The sequence below is a fragment of the Microcebus murinus genome, chromosome X, assembly GCF_040939455.1.
Source record: "Microcebus murinus isolate Inina chromosome X, M.murinus_Inina_mat1.0, whole genome shotgun sequence".
NCBI classification, from domain to species: domain Eukaryota; kingdom Metazoa; phylum Chordata; class Mammalia; order Primates; family Cheirogaleidae; genus Microcebus; species Microcebus murinus.
In genome coordinates this window covers 63,735,625-63,755,839 of record NC_134136.1, presented here as the reverse complement: position 1 = coordinate 63,755,839, position 20,215 = coordinate 63,735,625, and the positions used below count along the sequence as shown (strand labels likewise).

Below are 20,215 nucleotides of genomic sequence, written 5' to 3'. Positions count from 1 at the left end.
GTGAGGTCAATGGTCCTCTTCGAATGAATGAGTGGGAGTGTGCAAGTGTATTCATTGGATAAATTAATTCATTTAACAAATATTTATTGAGCCCATACTATGTGCCAGGCACTGTTCTAGGCCCTAGAAGTGGTATTGCTGAATCATTGCCTCATTTTTTCCCCCTTGGGTTCCTTGTCTCAATCTAAACATCACAACTGCCATTTGAGAAGGGCCCATGCCTAATGCTGCCTTTCTTCCTCACTGCCCCACTTCATCTAGCATATTACTGAGCACATATTAGTCTAATACATATTTGCTAATTGACCAAATCAAATTATATGAAATAGATGCTATAGTGAGTGTAAACACACTAAATCAATAGCCTAACACTACTAGTATTTCAATAATCAATATATTCCCAGTAAAAGGTGATATCAAAAGCACTCAAGTGCTATACAAATTTTTATTAACCTTATCTATAATTTAAGAATTGCCTAAAAACCAAAGCTTATGCTATCTATTTAAAAGATAGTATAAACATACCTTAACAAAAAAGGTCAAGATAATTACAATTTCAAGCTTTAAACTTAGACATGTAGTTAAGTCTAGAAATTTTTACATTGAGATATTGCAGATTTATCATGTTTAAATCTCAGTTCTGTGATAAACCAGGAAAATGGCAAATTGAAGATGTCTTATTTTCAGAGCTTGACTCTTCTAATACTATCACTGCTGTTTCAGCAGAAACATTAAGAAGTGGTGCAAAAAGTAGAACACTGGCAGCGAAAAAGCCACCTTTGTGCCCCACTGCTGGACTCACTTTTTAAAATCTAGCCTGGGATGACCAACACATCTTAATAGCCAGCCTTTAAGTTTCACAGATTATATATGAACACAAGCCAACCTGTTTATGCTATTTGAGTGTAATGCATTTGGCATAATAGCAGGATCTTATTGGTTTCACGCAGAAAATAAAACAAACCTGTAGGATTCTGAACAGCTAAAAGTCAACTTTATACTATGAAATATTTTTCTCAAGGGGAATCATTCCCTATGGTAACTGTCGCCCAAGCCATCTTGAGAATGTCCACCTATCAGCAATATCAATTTGCAATTTTAGAAAGGCATGCTTTTAACATTTTTTCTTCTATCAGGGAAGTATTTTACTTAAGAAGATATAATCAAAGCCCATTATGTAAATGAGGTATGGTAAGAAGCAAAAATCATTTGAGCAAATATTTTAAATGGATTGAAGTGACTGTCCAAAAAAGGCATACAGCTTGTATCTGAAACTCATAAGAAAAATCGACCCATAAAAATATTGACAAATGTTCGTAAACAGAAAATTTAAAAAGCCTTCTGCTGTTCTGCAAGCCATGGCTTTGTTCAAAATAATTAAAAGCATTTCTCTGCATTACATGGAAATGTTTAGTTTGCTTTTAAAAAATAAGATTTATATTATTGGGAAAGGCATAATTAAAATGTTACCTAATCCCTACCTTCCCTCCAAGCCTCAAAAATGACCAAATATTTTACATCAGGAAAATAGATTATACTCTGAAAAGAGGTAGTGGCTTCCAAATGGACTGGATTTGGTTCCTCAGGGCTTCCGAAAGAGCCCAGAGTTATTATTAACTTGAGAAGGAAAGTAAGGAAAACAAAGACTTCAAATAAATTACTGCAATTTTGCCCTTACCAGGTTTGTTTTGTAGACTACAGTAATGATTTCAATATTTCTTTATTGTCAAGACTAGTAATATTTTGTATCTTCTTACAAGAAGTTTGTTCTTGTACAAGGTCCTTGGGGACTCAAGAAAGCAGGGGATTCAAGCTATTCAAAGGCATGCCTGAAGCCACTTCTCGTTCATACATTTAGGACTGAATGCATTACTTCTGTAAATTCTAGTGTCTTAATGAGCATGAAACTTAGAAACCGTCAGGTAACTGTTGAGCATTGATGTGCTCAAAATCCATCCCCTATATTTTTTCTTTTGATAATAGGATATAATCTTGCCTCACAATAAATTGTTTTCAGGACCAATAAAACCTATTAGTTAGTAAACAGGTGGTGGTGTGTACACCTCACGACTGTTAATTTCTGTTATTTATATCATTGCATAAATTATTTACCATTTTATAGCTGTTTTTGACTTTCACTTCCAGTGTTTATATGAAAAGAACCTGAGTATATATGATATTAATCAACTTAAACAGCAGGAGAAAAGAGGTCATAATATGGGGACAGCATCCCATAACCAAAACTCATAACACACACGTACACACACACAGGTTCACACAGGAGATGGTAACCTAAACAGGATTGGCAATGCTTTGTTTTAGACAATGCAGCCTCCAAAATAGTGACAGTTTACCACATTCCTAACGTATTTTCCATCTCAAAATGATGGTAAGGAATCTTTACTAAACAATGGTTAATATCTAAAACAGACTAGATATGTATCATCTTCTTTTGATAAATTCTGAAGTCCCCAAGTTTTAATATAAAGAATAAAATGACCCCCTACTAATGGTCGCAGAGCCAATTTTTGTTGTAGAGTATACACATCCAACCACTGTGTATGGAAGGTAAAACCTGTTTATTTAGAAGACCAATTTTCCAATAAATTCATGTGTAAATGCTTCTGGCTTATCTTTAAAGGGAACAGTATTTTGGTTTGCAATTTTTCTATATGTAACTTTCTTCACCTCATTTACTGACTTATCCCTGGTGAAAATCCTGAAGATTTTAAGAAATACCAGAAATCAACCAAAAAATTCTCAGAACAAAAACAGGTTTGAAGTACAGGAACTCTTTCCTGTCTAGAGGGTAATGATTACACTTAGAGACACTACAATGAAAGAGCATCAATGCACTTTATTTTAATGCTTCTAACTTACTAGAACAACTTCTTAATGCTACATCAGAAGTCAATTCATCAATGCTGAATTTGGAAAGCACAAACAAAATCCACAATTTTATTGGGACTACATGGCTTCTCACAATACTAAGTACGATGAGTCTAAAACACTAAATTATGGATGACAAAAGTTGTGAAACTTCATGGGATCCATGAACCTCTCCAAACCGTACGCAAGAAAGTGTGTAGTGTGTGTGTACATTTTTTCTGGGAAGAGGTCCTCTAACTTTAATCACTTCCTAAAGGGGCCCAAAGAAGCTAAGAAACAACTGTAATCTCGTTCTCTATATTTTCAGTAATAATAGAAGCTATGGATCATAGGAAATTCACTTTTGCACATCTAAGAATTAATTTTAATGGAAAGAGGGTGGAAAACAAACAAAAGTTAACTTATAAGGACTAGGCAAGACAAAACTCCTTTAAAGGGTTATCTCACCTCTTTTACAAGTTTAGGACCCACGTGTTCTGATTTGGGAGAAATGGGGACCATATGGACATATGTGGTAACATGAGCTGGAAGCAAGGAGACTCCCAAGGGATTCTTCAAGTCCTCAGAAAAGCCAACCTTTAGTATGAATAAAGCAACAGCATGAATTTAAAAGGTAATTTAACTCAAGTCCAATTTTCCATTTCTGCATATTATCAACTTTTTATTGTTCAATATCACAAACTTCAATCAGAATACTTTGAAAAATATTATTCTGCATGCATTTAACAAATCTGACAAAAAGACAAATATTCAGTTTACTTGCATTATAACTATGACGTTTTAACTGAACAGAAAATTAACATATATTTAAAACCATTAGGTAGAGGTAACAATGAAAAAACTTCAATGCATTAATCTGATAGTATCCTATCACTATGCATATGTTCTTGTAACACTACTAGTAATTACCCTGAAGCACAGGCAAATGTAGATGGAGGACTCTCCCTAAAAAGCAAGTTTAAGGGATTAAATATCATCATCACTACTGAGGACAAAGCTGCTGCCTGTGGACAGTGGCCCTTCTTCCTTAACACTGCCCAAACCACCCAAAGTACCTCTCTCATCAGAATCATCAAACAACTTCTCGTTGGAATCATCATCTTCGAACAACTTTGCATCTGTGTCATCCTCCTTTCCATCTGCGTCTTCTTCGTATTCCTTGTCGTCTGACTCTTCAAACAGCTTTTCATCTTCATCATCATCTTCTTCCTTTTTGTCAGTGTCTTCAAGCCCTTTTTCGTCAGCATCTTCTTCATCCTCTTTTTCATCAGACTCGTCATCAAATACTTTTTCATAGGCATCTTCTTCATTCTCATCTGAATCTTCGTCAAACTCTCTCTCAGAGCCTTCCTCATCTAACACTTTTTCAGAGCCATCATCTTCAAATTCAGAGTTTTCGGAGTCATTTTCTTCTAACTCTTTGTCAAGAACATCTTCACGCAACTCCTTTTCAGAGCCATCCTCGTCAAAATCTTTCTCGAGACCATTTTCTTCAAATTCTTTTTCAGAGCCATCTTCAGACTGTTTTTCAGAGCAGTCTTCAGCAGACTCTCTCTCTGAGCCATCCTCTTCAGACTCTTTTTTGGGGCCATCTTCCTCATCAGACTCCTTGTCGGGGTCATCTTCTTCAGATTCTTTTGCAAGACCATTCTCTTCATAATCACTTTTGAGCTTCTTCTTTTTAGGTTCTCTTTCAGAGCCATTCTCTTTTGACTCCTTTTTAGAACTACCCTCTTCAGACTGTTGTACGGGACTGCCTCCTTCAGACTCTTTTTCGGGGTAGCCTTCTTCATGCTCTCTCTTGGCGTGGCCTCCTTCAGACTCTCTTCCAGGGCAGCCCTCTTCAGCTTCTTTTTTGGGACAGCCTTCTTCAGCCTCTTTTTCAGGGCCACCTTCTTTAGCAGCTTTTCCAGAAGCATCTTCTTCAAATTCTCCCCCATCTTCTGTCTTTTCAAACTTCTTCTCATCAATAGGTTCTTCAAATGCCATTCCAGTTGCAGCTTCTTGAGCATTCATTTTGGAAGTGCTAGGGTGCTCTGAAAAATGCCTTATTCTAGAAGGCCCGGCCCTTTCTGAAGCACACGTGGAATTTGAACGCCGAAGGCCTCTGTTCTCAGGAGAATTGAGGAAAGCCTCCCATCCTCTCAGCCTTTCCTCCCTTTCTCTTGAGGTCTCCTCCACCTGTGGATAAATGAAAACTGTCATTAAAATAAGTTTGAGGCAAAAAGAAGTCACAACTTTCTGAGCATTTCTAATACGGATGAAAATACCTTGATTTTACAAGGCATCTCATCTCAGAAAATCAAATCAATTCCCTCTCTTCAGTTTTCAAAATTTTACATCTTGATTTACTAGAGTTGACCTTAAATGAGATCATATAAATAAAGGCCAAATACCACAGTACTGCAGAAATGTCCCATTTTTTTAGAAAGTTAATGGTTGAGCTCTGTCTGTACTTGATAACATGGAAAGGAAAATAAATGTTTTGGTTTAATATGTTCTTTTCTTATCACTATTCTGAGCGCCTCAAAATTTCAGATTTTTTTTTCTATTTTTTACTTTTTCTTCTTTTATTTATTTTTAAATATTTACTTCTTCATTTTTTTTGTTTGTTTTCATGCAAGACAATTTTTCCATGGAAAAATTTCAGATTTATCAATAGAAAGACTGAAACATTTCTCTTTCTATCCTCCAAATGCAAAGTATGTTACATGAAACAGATTAAACTGAACCCCAAACCTAAATCTGAGGGACTTAAAGTTAGATCAGTCTTTGTTGGTAAGGAAACAATTCATGTGCCCTTGACAATTGCAGAATTTACCTGATAATCTGTAGTTCCATCCCATGCTTGAGCAGTGATTTGACGGCCACCAAACCATCTTCCATCAAGAGTTTGAATACAATAATCAGCTTCCTCTGGATCCCGAAAGGACACAGAGGCCACACCATCTGGGTGCCTCTAGAACAACAGGAAGAAAAAAAGGAATGAACGATAAGATTAAAAATAAAAATAACACACAACTGACAAAGTAGGTAAGTTGTAGTATTCTCTCTGATACTGAAAAGATTTATGTACGAAGTCTTTCTTCCCTTTTATCCCAGCCAGTGACATGTGGTCAGCTGCTTCTTTAGTTTAACCTTATCTAGCAAGAACCAAGCACGATGTCCTAGGAAATGTTTCTGCTGACATCACTGTCTAACGAGAAGCAAGACAGTATAATTGTTAAGAGTATGAACTCTAAAGTCAGATCACCCTGGGATTAAATCCGAGCTCTGTCAGTTACCAGCTGAATGACCTCAGGCAAGGTGTTCAATCTCTAAGTTTCAACTTCCTCATTTATAAAATGGGTATAATAATAATTACCTGCCTTAAAGCATTGTGAGGATTAAATGAAATAACATGTAAAGTAGCTTGTAGTACACAAGCAATAAATGGTGACTCATTATTGTGTCAATTCTGGAAGTAAAAAAAAAAAGGGTGAGAAGGAGAAATACAACGGAAAATATTTTTCCTGATTGTTCCACATATGGAGAATAATTCACAAAGAAGGGAAAACGTGGGCAAATGGGGAACCATAAGGTTTTGTACATTTTTCTTGTACCTTCTTTTACCTGATCATGTACTCTAGAGTGATGATAAAGGAAAATAAGCAAGGCATACCAAATCTATCAAAGCTGTGACTTTTAGGCCACGTTCATCTAATTATTGCTAACAGATGACTATCACCAGATAGCAGACCTACTATATAAAAACATTAACCTAAAATTCAGGGACACACTGCCATCTGGTAAAAGCTTATTAAATCTGGAAGAATGATTGCTTTAGGATTCATTTGTCCAAGCCATGAACTTACATCAAAGAGAAGGAGCTTCCTAATTTGTCCAAACTTTGAACACTCTACTCGAAGGTCTTCTCTGATCTCATTCAGCACCAACGGATCATCCTGAAAAAATACACGATTAAAATGGGTTTGCCCCCTTCTTTAACTATAAATCCCGAGAATCAAATTTCTTGCTCTGACAATTCAACAAATAAAAAAAAAGATTTCACTTAAGGTTGGTTATGTTTGTCTGTAGTCCATAAAATGTTGAAAAAAATCAAAAGCAAACAAAGTTAGACTATTACAGCCACTGCTACTACTACAGGTCTGCCCTGCTTTAAGACAGAGGAAACAGACAAGCATAGCAGACAGCAGAAGGGGTCTACAGTGGCAGAGGAGAAGGAAGGAAGGAAGGAAGGAAGGAAGGAAGGAAGGAAGGAAGGAAGGAAGGAAGGGAGGGAGGGAGGGAGGGAGGGAGGGAGGGAGGGAGGGAGGGAAGGAAGGAGGGAGGGAAGGAAGGAGGGAGGGAAGGAAGGAGGAAGGGAAGGAAGGAGGAAGGGAAGGAAGGAGGGAAGGCAGAGGATGTCTTGTGGCACAGAGACTGCTAATTCCTGAGTTCTACCTGGGCATCATCAGCACTCTTATGAGAACCCTTTGCTTTGTGTTTTGGATAGATTCCTATTTACAGAAATGTTGTAATGGACAGAGACATATCCCTTTCATTGACTAAGTGTTCTAAGATTGTTCTTCATGCTTCCAAAATTCCATCTTAACTCACAGGGCAAACCTTACAAGGATTCCTGTTCATCTTGTCTCCTACCATGTTGTAACAGAACCACACAAATAAGGAGCTGTTATTAAGCACACAATAAAATACATTCTTAGCTGTTGCTTTCCTGAAACTGTGAGTCTATTAGACTCTCCTCTCCATATTAACAAAAGGTTTTAAGATTCCCTATGGGAATTAATAAATCTTTCTCCAAGTCCCAATGTATGAAAAGGACTCAGAAAAAGCTACATTATCAACTTGAATTTCAACTACATACAAATATAAATGAAGATATCCCTATCTATGAATTTCTACCAAAGTCAACTTACACTTTATAGAAACATTTAAATGTATCTGTCTTTTTTATAGGCTTTTATTTTTCTCACTAACTAAAAGAGGAACTACAAAAGAGGCTTTCTTCCTCTAAAGTGTTTCAAAAAGCAAAAATAAATAACTGGTAGATATTTGCTGAAATCATATTTAAAGTAAAAAAATATAAAATCCTACTCATTTGCATAAATCTGAGGTTTCTAAAACTATAGCTGGCAAAACTGTGGGCTTCCCTACTTCTAAAACTTAATTTTGGGCAAATTCAATTTGTTTCATAAAGGATTATCAGACCCAACAAGAAAGGGGAGTGGCAAAGTCATTTGGTGGCTTTTGGTGATGTGTATGTCTAGTTAGCTATGTGCTTTCAGAAGGCAAGAACCTTATTTCACCGAGTTTCAGATACTTTACAGAATACAGCTCAGCCTTTTATACATAGCTAACAATCAATAAAAACTTTTTCAGAATTTGATAAACTCTAATACCTTTCTTTTATTCACCACATAACCCAACATCAGGATTGCATCAAAAACAAACACAAATTGCTTCAAAATATTTAACAGATTTTATGTTTAAGTGTGATTCCATGGGTGAGGATAGCAAGCATCACTTTTATTTCTATACCAATGTCTCAATGCTTTTCTCATGATATTAAATCTTAGCCGTTCTTTCCAGACCTCTGTTTTCTTTTATAGTAACTTGAAAAACCAATATATCTTCATTGCTGTATAATATCCTGAAGCTTAAAGATAGTGATCTCCAACTCTTTGACCTACCTAGCTACACATGGAAATTTTCTAAAGACAAGAATTTGCAAGTAACCTGAGACTAAAACCAGACTCATGCACTGAAACCTTTTGCAGCGAACTCTCAGAATTGTTTTTTACTGGGTGATATTTTGTTTTTTTCCCTGGAAGAAATAAACTATGATTCTCATTTCCTTGCAATCTAAACTCATGCTGCCCAAGACAGTGGCCACTAACCACATGTGACCCCTGAACACTTGAAATGTGGCTAGTCCAAATTGAGGTCTGCTATAAGTGTGAAATGCACACAGGATTTTAAAGATGTAATACCAAAGGAAAAAAAAAAGCAGTGTAACATAGCTCATTAATATTTTTATATTCATTACATGTTGAAATTATAATATATGGGATATATTGGGCTAAATAAAATTCATTAAAATTAATTTCTCATTTCATGTTATATTTTTATTGTGGCTATAGAAAAATTTAAATAACACATGTGGCTCACATTACATTTCTATTGGACAGCACAGGTACACAGGACCAGAAACCCAACTTTGCATCTGAATTTTGATTCTTCATCACTTGGTATTCAAATTTGCCAGGCAATGCATTTTTATATTTCCTTTTTTTTCCTCTCTCTCTTTCTTTTTTGTTGAGACAGGGAATCACTGTTGCTCAGGCTGGTGTCGAACTCTTGGGCTCAAGCAATCCTCCTGCCTCAGCCTCCCAGAGAGCTAAGATTACAGGCATGAGCCACTGTGCCCAGCTTGGCAATACATTTTTAAATAAGGCTTTGAATTAAATACTGAAGACCCTCTAAAGTTTACATTAAAAATATTAGCCTTCAATGTTTACCCTGATATCAGAGAGTATTTTTAGGTATGCTGCTTCTAACATCGGTCAACTGTTTGGAATAAAAATATACTCAACCCTCCAAAATCCGGTTTCTTTCAGACCCTGGGGGCAACCTACAATTCAGTTTTTGTTTTCCCCTAAAAGCTCAATGCTGAAGTGTGTTCTTTGGGTTCATATGGAGTCTTTGTCAAATCAAACACTCCCCAAAAGCATGCAACTGAAAGCAGGTTTTCCTGTTGAAGACTTCAATCAAGAGTTTCGTAATGTCTATACCAGTGCTGTCCAGGAGAATTTTCTGTGATGATGGAAATGTTGTATAACTGCATTAGCCATTATGGTAGCTACTAGCCACATGTGGAACTGAAGTTTTAATGTTATTAAATTTTCATTAATTTAAATTTAAATAACCAGGCAGGTGGGCAAACAAGGATAACAACAGCAAGGATTTCTTTGCCTGTGAACTCTGAAGCTACCACTGCCAGGACAGAGTGTCCTACCACCCTTTGTGGCATAAGCATCTAAAAGAAAATTTGCCTTCATTTGAAAATATGTTAAAAAGATGTTTTATCTACTGGGTGAATGAAAAGACTCTGGCTTGTGAGTAACAGGTTTTATTCAATCATTCTTTTGATTTTTCCTCATATAAATATTGAGGGCCTACTGTATTCCAGGAACAATTCTGTGCACTGAGAATATAGAAGCAAACAAGGTAGACCACATACTGGCTGTCATGGAGCTCATGTTCTAGTAGAGGAGATACAATTATTTCAGATAATAATAAATGCCATGAAGGAAACAAGCAGGAAACAATATAAAGGCTCTCTAACTCCATGGTAAAGTTTACACTAAATCAAGAAGGCTTTTAAAGAGAAAACAATCAGGAATTTGCAAACATGAAACATCTACCTTTAAAAATATTCACTGACCGGAATTTGTAGGTGTCAAGGTAGAATAAATTTGCCTTTTTGAGGGAAGCATATTTGTTAACCCAGGAAAAGCTAAGTCTGCGAAAGGTGATAGACTCTAGGTATCTCAATGACCAAGGCAGGAGGTAGAAACAAGAACAGATAAAATTACACAACAGACTTCTACCCATAGAGATTCTCAATGCTGTGAATTAAGCTTCTATTTACATTCACATTTGAATGGTAGGAGTATGGAATGTGTGAATCAAGGACCTGTGACTTGAGAGAATCTGTGACTTGAGAGTCACAGAAATAAATATGCCACCTAAGAAACAAATCACTTATTTACTAGGGGGATAAAATGTGATAAATCACAGGAAATTCTGGAGTTGTATTAATATGTAGACCAGATATTGTGACCCATCTATGCATTCCTTTTAAAGTCCCACCTGGTATGGACAGTGTTTCAAAAAGCCACCGGGGTGTGTGTGTGTATGTTTTTTAAACATACTTCATTATTACTGTAAGTCAAAAACACCTCTATTATATTTCAAGATTCTTCCAGATTTCTGGTCAGAAGAAACATCAAGCAACCTTATAAATAAACCACACGGATCTTCCCAATGACCTTAAAAGATACCCAGACTCTGCAGGTACACAGTAAGGTCTATCACATCACATCACTATTTGCTGAGATGGAGCTCAACTGTCCATTTTTGAGACCCTCTAAGGGAGCTAAAATGATATTACTATTTTCACTCTGTTTATTTATTTATTTTTTTTTGAGACAGAGTCTCGTTTTGTTGTCCAGGCTAGAGTGAGTGCCGTGGCGTCAGCCTAGCTCACAGCAACCTCAAACTCCTGGGCTTGAGCGATCCTTCTGCCTCAGCCTTCCAAGTAGCTGGGACTACAGGCATGCGCCACCATGCCCGGCTAATTTTTTTTATATACATATCAGTTGGCCAATTAATTTCTTTCTATTTATAGTAGAGACGGGGTCTCGCTCTTGCTCAGGCTGGTTTTGAACTCCTGACCTTGAGCAATCCGCCCGCCTCGACCTCCCAGAGAGCTAGGATTACAGGCGTGAGCCACCGTGCCCGGCCTTCACTCTGTTTAAATGCAAAAAAGGGAAACTAACAGACATTGGTTGCAAGTAGATAGTTTGTAAACCTGGAATTTTACATTATAAACATTCTTTTCTCATGTATAACTTGCTATCATTAATTTCTGAACCAAGGAGAGAATAAAAAAGTGTTTTTCCACGAATGATCACGTTGGTCTACACCAGCAGACAGAGATAACAGAGGCAAAATGCAATATGAGGTCCGTTGATGACAATATCACTCAAACCTCTTTAGTAGCTTGTTCTTCCTTTATTCACTTTTGGTAGTGGGGAGGGGAACTGTTCCATGCATTCTCTTTTTTAAATCCTTTTTAAAAACTGATACATAATAGATATACTTATTCACTTTTATTTGCTGTTCTTGGAATTTTCTATGGACACTAAGTGTTATAATGTCCTCCTAAGAGACACTAAAGAGTTTTGTAAAAATTAGGTTTGACAACCTACAGAATGGGAGAAAATATTCACATGCTACACATTCGATAAAGGGCTAACTAGAATCTATTTAGAACTCAAGAAAATCAGCAAGGAAAAATCAAACAACCCTATCAAAAAGTGGGCAAAGGATATGAACAGAAACTTTTCAAAAGACAGAATAATGGCCAACAAACATGAAAAAATGCTCAACATCTCTAATCATCAGGGAAATGCAAATCAAAACCACAACAAGATATCACTTATCTCCAGTGACAATAGCCTTTATCAAAAAGTCCCAAAACAATAAATGTTGGCATGGATGTAAAGAGATAGGAACACTCCTACACAGCTGCTGCTGGGACTGCAAACTAGTACAACCTCTGTGTAAAGCAATATAGAGATACCTTAAAGAGATACAAGTAGATCTATCATTTGATCCAGCAATTCCACTACTGGGCATCTACCCAAAAGAACAAAAGACACCTGCACTGGAATGTTTATAGCAGCACAATTGACAATTACAAAGATGTGGAAACAACCCAAGTACCCATCAATACATGAGTGGATTAATAAAATGTGGTATATGTATACCATGGAGTACTACTCAGCTACAAGAAACAATCTAGCACCTCTTGCATTTTCCTGGGTAGAGCTGGAGCCCATTCTACTAAGTGAAGTATCCCAAGAATGGAAAAATAAGCACCACATGTACTCACCATCAAATTGCTTTCACTGATCAACCCCTAAGTACACATATAGGAATAACATTTGTTGGGCATCGGGCAGATGGGAGGGGGGAGGCGGGGATGGGTATATACATACATAATGAGTGCGATACTTACCATCTGAGGGATGGACACGCCTGAAGCTCTGACGTGGAGGGGACAAGGTGAATATACATAACCTAAACATTTGTACCCACATAATATGCTGAAATTAAAAAAAATAGGCCCTGAAAAATAACCCCTAACTATTTATACAGCAGGGGCTGTATTCCATTAAAGTTTTTTAAAGGACCAAACTTTTAGTACCAAAGTGACATTTTCATTTGCAAGTGTGAAGCTGGTACTCTCCACCAAAATAAGCCCATGCTTGTTGAACTGCACTCAAAATCCACAGGCAGTTCCCATAAATCTTTTAATGATTATAGTTTTAAATGTTTTCCCATACCAAGTAGCTGCTGTTCAGGGGCTACAGTATAGGTATTAAATAGTCTTATCTGGGATACAATTCAAAAGAACACTGGGCTAAACAATGGGAAGGGAAATCCAAAAAACTTTTAGATTATTTCTTGGCTCCATTTTCCTGCCTTAACTGCTCACTGCACAAACCAGTAGGAGGTGACATGACAAAGATGTGAGGCAAACTTCAGGCTCCCTTGAGAGAAGGTCTATCAGCATCTCTATCAGTAAGCACACCACTTCCTACCTCAAAATCCATAGGATGAAACATATTTTTGATGATGACAACTCGCTCGTGGCGCATCCGGGCTGGTCCAGCCCTCCTCTCAGGTCTCCAATCCAGCTGCCTAATGCAATGAAGCAGGAACAACAAACTGTAAATTTTGTTTCAGATTTGTCAGAGAGTGAAAAAATGAGCTGTTCATAGAATCCTTTATTGACTATTTAATAATGATAATTATTTGATTCCAAAACAATAATCTGTATTTCAGTCACAGTTCCACTCAGAGAAGTTTCTGAAATAAAAATAATGGGCAGGGAAAAAAATGGTCCTAGTATCTGAAATCTCCAGAATGTATTTTTTTTCAGAGCAAATATCTGATTATACAAATATGCCAATGAGACACTTGGAAAATTGCTAATTATTTAGTAGTTATGACTCTCTAGGAAGATACACTTTGAGGCCAAAACAATATTTTTAAATTATATTGGTTTTTAGGTACTTTATCATTATAAAGATCAAGTTGCACTGAAATATGTAAAAGTACTCACTCTTTGTTATAATCATAAATTTTACTGATATTGTTTATAAAATTTGTGGTTATCAATTTTAACTACTCTTGTAAAAACAATGGGCCATCACAACTAAATGCTTTTATGATCATTTTATCATTAGTGTAAGCATAATGTTAGAAGTATTATTAGAATTCACTCTGATAAAAGTATTATCAGTTTGGCTAATTTCTTAAAAACTAGCACATTTCACAGTATATTAAACAAATAGAATAATAAAAAGTTGACACTATACATACTACATACAACTATACAGTAAATATATAATGATAAAACCTATCGTTTCTAATTCCTACAACAAACCTGTATATAAAAATTTAGCTCCTGGTATGGCTGATTTCATGCCACACAGAAGATAAACTAATGGTTCTGGAATGTAAGCCTAAACTATACTATTTAATTTTATGTTCAACATTTTCCAAAGAGATAGCTACTCTTATCTCATTTAAGTCTCTGTTATATTACAAACAAACACTCTAGAACACTTAAAACCCCACCACTGCCAAATCATCCCACTGTATAGATTACTAAAGGTGCTTGATGATCTAATGAAATTCTTTTAAAATAATCTGTATGCATATTTGATGAAACAAAACTATATAGCTACTACCAAAAATATGCTCTAGGGTATTTGTATGAAACCTTTCAAAAAGGAAAAAATTACTTACTTTTGTTGCAGAGACAGCTTCTTCTTATAGTCTTTGCACTTCTTCTTCTTCTTTGAGGCATCATATTCCCCCTTCAGTTGAAATTTTGCCACCTCGACATGTAATTTATAGCCTCTAATTTCATCTTCATCCAAGAGTTTTAATGCAAGTTCCACAGATTCTTTCTTTATAAAGGTAAGATAAAATTACAGTAAGTTACACAAAGAAATGAAACTTCAGGAGTGTTTTAGATGAACGATGATTATACATACATAAAAATTCAAATGTAACTGCCTACACTGGGATAGAGAACTCTAGAATGCAAGTCAGGAAACCTGCATTGGAGACACAGCTGTCCCTAAGCAGCTATGTGAACTTGGGCAAGTTACTCAAGCTCCCTGAGTAACTTGCCCAATTTCTTCATCTGTAAAATGAAAATAATAATACCTTCATCACAAGGTTCTTGACAAAATTAAATGAAATAATGCATGGAAAAGATAAGGACTGACATACAGTAGCTACTCCAATGAATTATTATTATAATTCTGCCTCTTGAGGCCCCAATTTCGCATCTGTAGGAAAAGTGGAGTGAACTTGCATGATTTGCAAGGTGCGTTTCACTTTTAAAATCCTATAATACTTCTACTTAAAAGACTAGATGACTCAAGGAACTGAGAATAGCACAGCCAGCCTTTAATTTTTTGGTTCACCAATTAAAATGTATGTCTATAATACACTGAGAAGATAACTATTTGATGGCTTATACTGTACATTAAACACATATATAGATTCTGGGTCCTACACAAAGAGGAATTTATCAGTCCTATACAAAGTCAAAGCTCTGAGGATCTGTGAAAAGCACAAAAGGACAACTGAACTCAACTGCTCACATCAAATATGGATCCTGGAACAATTAATTGTATTTTTCTGGAACTCAATTTCCTGATTTGACAATCTTATACTTTTACGGGTCCTAAATTACACATAAATAGTGTTTCGAAACCCCATTTAAAAAAACCCAATCGAACCCTTTAAGAATCTTTTTATAGATTTTTAATAATCCTTAAAGAATTTACAGAATTCTCAAATCTCCTTATACTTGAACATTACAAAACCACCTTCCTAAAATGGTAATGCTCATGTCCCATACCCTCATGTTTAAGATGCAGGTAAAAAACCTATCTCCCAAAAAGCTATCTGCTTAGTCCTACCTGCTTTGGATCCCATTGGAATTACTATATACTAACACTACACCTGTGGTGTTTGTACTGCTGTTAAATCATTTTGATTTTACTTTATAATTATTTTCAGGTTCTATGACATATATGCATGCCATGATCATGCCCATTTCTTTTGTACCCTGCAATAATGCATAACACATACTTCTAAGGTGGCAGATGTTCCAGAAATGATAGCTGACTTTGGCACTGAGCTTTCCCTGTACGATTTATGGTACCATGACAACATGAAGTTCTGCAAATTTCTGTTAACACCACTTTCTCTTCTCTCCCATTCAAAAATATATTTTAAAACAGTAAGCACAAGTGTCTCCTTTATGGGCTAAGTCAGGAATCAGAAAAGTCCCTTTGTTAAAGGGCCAGTTAGTAAATATTTTAGGCTTTGTGGGCCACAAGTGGTCTGTGCTACAACCACTCAATTCTATTGATGAAACACAAAAGCTGTCATGGACAAACGCATAAATCAATTAGTGTGGTTGCATTCAACAAAGCTTTATTTGCAAAAACAGGTGGTGGGCCAGAGTTTGCTGAGCCCCAGTTTAATTCAACCCAATTGGCAAGTAAAACGTCATTGTTTTTTCCTTGATTTTTAAAATGTATTCTGAATTGATTATATGCATCAATAAAGAAATCTTTACAGTGAGTTTAAGATAAAAGCACCCCAGTCACATACTTATATAATACTTTAACACAATAACGTACCTTCTTCAAACAAGTGAATAACCTCACCAATGTGATACACACAAGTACCAAATGAAATTACAGTTTTCTTGATAGCCTGTTTTAAATAGTTCTTGGTCTTGGTTATCATCTATAAAAATTATAGCCCTGGTTCCTGAGTTAAAAGTAGAGATACAAGAAACTTATTTAGGCATATAACTAACCTTCAAATAACAGCAAAGCCCATCTCCTTTAAGATTTCCTTGATTATCTTTATAAAGTTTGACCTTAAATTCTTCTGTATGAGGATCCCTCATAATAATGCCAAACTTGGACATAAGCTGTATAAATTCATCCACTGTAATGTCCGGAGGCAAACCTGTAATATTAGGAAAAATAACCAACATTTATAAAGACATCTATAATAAAGGTGAGAGTTACGTAGCAATCTTCTACCAATTACAAATCTACAACTTAGGTGAGTGAAATGTTGTTTTTCTAAGTATGTATAAAAATTTCACATCTACAGAACTAAGGAAATTTCGTATTTTATGTGTTCAAATATACATTAAAATGATGTTTTGCTTAAGGCCTCACTGAATCCAAAGGAGTAAACTGCCATAAGTTACCTACAGCAGGTGAAAAGGATAGCATGCCAAGTTATATTTAATTTTTTTGGTTCCGTAATAAACAAATATATTCCTCACTAATATAAACGGCTGAGCAAAAAAATGATAGTGATAAATATGGACTTTAGAGAAACTGAAAACTAAAAATCACTTTGTGAAAAATCTCAAAATCAACTATTTCCAACCCTGAATTTGTTTAAAAAGGTTTACATACCAGACACATATACATTTGTATTTCTGTTGTCTTCAACATGAAACCATCCTAAAAATCAAAATAACATAAAACACATTATAAAATCTTAATGTGGTAGTTTCTTGAAAATTTTATAACTTTCTCTTATCCTTAGAAGACCAAGACAAACTAACTCAAATCACTACCCATGTTTGAAAGTATTTGAAACTTTTGACAGATAATTAGTTTCAGAGCCCTGTCTGGAAAAATATGCGGCCAGTTTATCTTGATTCTTTATTATCTGACACTACCTTAAAGAAAAACCTCATCTTATTCTTTCAAAGCTATTATAATTCTCCACAAAGTAACTATATGCACACATACTCAAAATTTGCAAGCTAGAACCACTTGCCTGATTCGGCCTTTCTTTTTTCTCCCCTCTTTCTGGCATCAGTGGGTTCAGGGGTTCTTTGCGGAGGTTCCTCTGTAGTCCTAGTATCAATATCTTGTACGCTTGCAGTAGAACTAGATGCGCCATCATTAGAGAAGCCATAATTGGCCTGATATGTAGCAATGAAATCTTCAGTGATCTAAATAAGAATTCATCACACACACATACAAAAATTCAAAATTATTTCTGCCCATAAAAAATTTAAATTGTGTTATATTACAGCATATTCAGGTATACAGCTTAACAGAGAAGTGTGTCTGTGGATAACAGTTGTAACAAAGTGTAAATGCAAGAATAGTCACCTTACAGAGAAAATTGTGCATAAAACTATAAAAAGTAAGACACAGTACTTAGATGATCAACACAAAAGTCTGAGGTACTATTTAAGCATTTTAAGTAATGGTGGCACCTGTTCTAGTTGTTTCACTTATTAATTACTACCCTTCTATAGTCTACTTGACTAAGGCTACAAATACACATAACAAAGGAAGTGCCAGATAACAATAAAACAGAATAAAAATCAACAGCTAACTAATAATCTAAGCACAGAATCCACTTTTCTTTTACTATATATATGGACAAATATAAATGTATACTAAGTACTTAAACATCTTTATGTAGAGAGCACACAGTATGAAACTCTGATTTGGTATATAAAGAATGGGATTAACAATTGTAAAGCTAAATGCTCATTTTAACTCTGTCACTAAGTAAATCACATTATCCTTTAGTATCAGAACAAATTAAGTACAAATCCAGCTCATAGCTATCTTCCTGGATTTGAGGAGGAAAGCACTATTGCACAATGAAAGAAATGTAGTTATATCACCATACCAATCAATATTAGGCACACACAGGAATGGGGAAAATTTAAAACCCAGTTTGAAGAGGTATGGGCTTCAATAACATAAAAAGAGTTACAAAATAATCCATCGTCAGACTATTGTTAAAAGTACTCAGATGGCTGAAGAAACCGTATCTGCACTCAAACTGGCACTACCAGTACGGAAGTGAAATAGTAAATTTTAACAATTTGGAGGAATTGTGTTATATACATAAATACAAAATAGGAAAGCTGAAGTAAAGAATTTTTAAAATAACAGTCCAATCACGCAATGGAGACACGTTTTGTGTTACTGGCTTGTAAGCCAATTAGTGTGCCATTAGTATCCTTTTTCCTACCCATAGCCTCAGAGTACTTTTACTAAAAAAAGTTTACAGAACCAAGTTTAACACCAATTATTATTCTTCCAGCTGAAATAAAGTACTTAATTTCCAAATACTCCAAACAAATATACACAGAGCTTTTCCATCTATATTCTGTGTATCTCCAGTCATGTTCCTGTGATTATATGGTTCAAATATATTTGCCTAGGGACATGTCTAGGGACCCGGTTCAAACATATATGCCTAGGGACAAAATTTAGTAGGAAAGTAAAAGAAGGTTCAAAGTTCAATCAGGAAAGATATGTAAATGGCTAATTTTTGTAAAAACTCGAGAAGCTGCATTTAGCACTTAATAAATAAGCTAAACACGTGAATTCCTAGGATAAGTAAGGTTGGCTAACAGATATGAAGAGCTACTAAATTTACTCTTGGTGTTTTTCCTCTTCACAATAAAAAGCAGTCATCAATGTAATAACCAACTGTGACCTTCACACACAAAATTAATAAGGCACAGAAGACACTGAAATAATTAATTACATTTAAGACACCACCATAAAGATTTACATTGCTTTACCCATCGGTTCTGCAGTAAACACAACAAAAAAGTGTCACTATCCAAGGGGGATAAGACCAAGGACCTCAGCAAAGCAAACGTAAAAGGAGTGCCCGCGAAGCTGGCCAGACGGCCCACTCTGCAGTGGCGCCTGTGCCACTCTCTTACCTTGGGGAACCAAGCCTTCTTGTCTAGGTCCCACTCGTAGGGGGTGTCAGCCGGCTGCTGCCCCAAAGAATCTGTTTCTCCGCCGTGATCGGTCTGAGTGTCACCGTCTTTGGCATCTCCGTACAATTCTTGCATTCGTAACTGCTCATCAAACTCGTCGTTCCCATCCAAGTTGTTGCCGCTCATGTTTCCTACCTAGCCCAGGGGCAGGGTTCAGGCGGGCAAAGAAGCTGAAATGACGCTGGAGAGGGGTAGAGAAAGGGAAAGTGGCCGTGTCGCCTGGCGCCCCGCCGCCCCCCGGCCCGCCTCCCCGTGGCGCCCCAGCAGTCCCTGGGAAGTCAGGACCGCTCGGCCGCCGCGTCGCGCCGCCCCCCGGGGTCCGCCCGCCCGCTGATGCTCCGAGATCGGCCGCGCCGCCGCCCACCTGGCTCGCTCCGCCGAGCCTCGGCTCCGCCGCCGCTGCCGCCGCCGCCGACCGGGTTTTAGGCGACTGTAGCTCCCGTGGCAATGTCAGGAAATTACTTGAAAACTAAGCCCCGCTCAGGCTGACGCAGTCGCCATTGTAGGCGCGTCGCAACGTCGCGAGTCGCGCCGACACGCCCACAGTGGCGTCAAAAGGCGCCGACGCGGGCATGCGGCGCGAGGCCCGGGGGCGGGGCGCCAGGGGGCGTTCTGCCGCCGCGCGGCGACACCCACCGGGGA

At 36.8% G+C, this 20,215-nt stretch overlaps 1 protein-coding gene across 2 annotated transcripts; it reads right to left on the bottom strand.

The window, feature by feature from the left end:
- Positions 1-2,873: 2,873 nt before the first annotated feature.
- On the bottom strand, positions 2,874-20,114 carry HTATSF1 (HIV-1 Tat specific factor 1). 2 transcript variants are annotated; one of them, XM_012756358.3, is made up of 10 exons: positions 19,938-20,114; positions 19,514-19,754; positions 17,587-17,764; positions 17,217-17,264; positions 16,598-16,752; positions 14,497-14,660; positions 13,284-13,383; positions 6,744-6,833; positions 5,711-5,848; positions 2,875-5,070 (listed from the first exon to the last, which is right to left on the bottom strand). In XM_012756358.3, exons 2-10 carry the CDS (start codon positions 19,697-19,699, stop codon positions 3,856-3,858), a joined length of 2,274 nt encoding a protein of 757 aa, XP_012611812.2. In that variant the 5' UTR covers positions 19,700-19,754; positions 19,938-20,114; the 3' UTR covers positions 2,875-3,855. The 2 variants fall into 2 exon arrangements, with proteins under 2 accessions (XP_075855765.1, XP_012611812.2); XM_075999650.1 differs by lacking the exon at positions 19,938-20,114 and having other exon boundaries at positions 2,874-5,070; positions 19,514-19,707.
- Between the last annotated feature and the right edge of the window lie 101 nt (positions 20,115-20,215).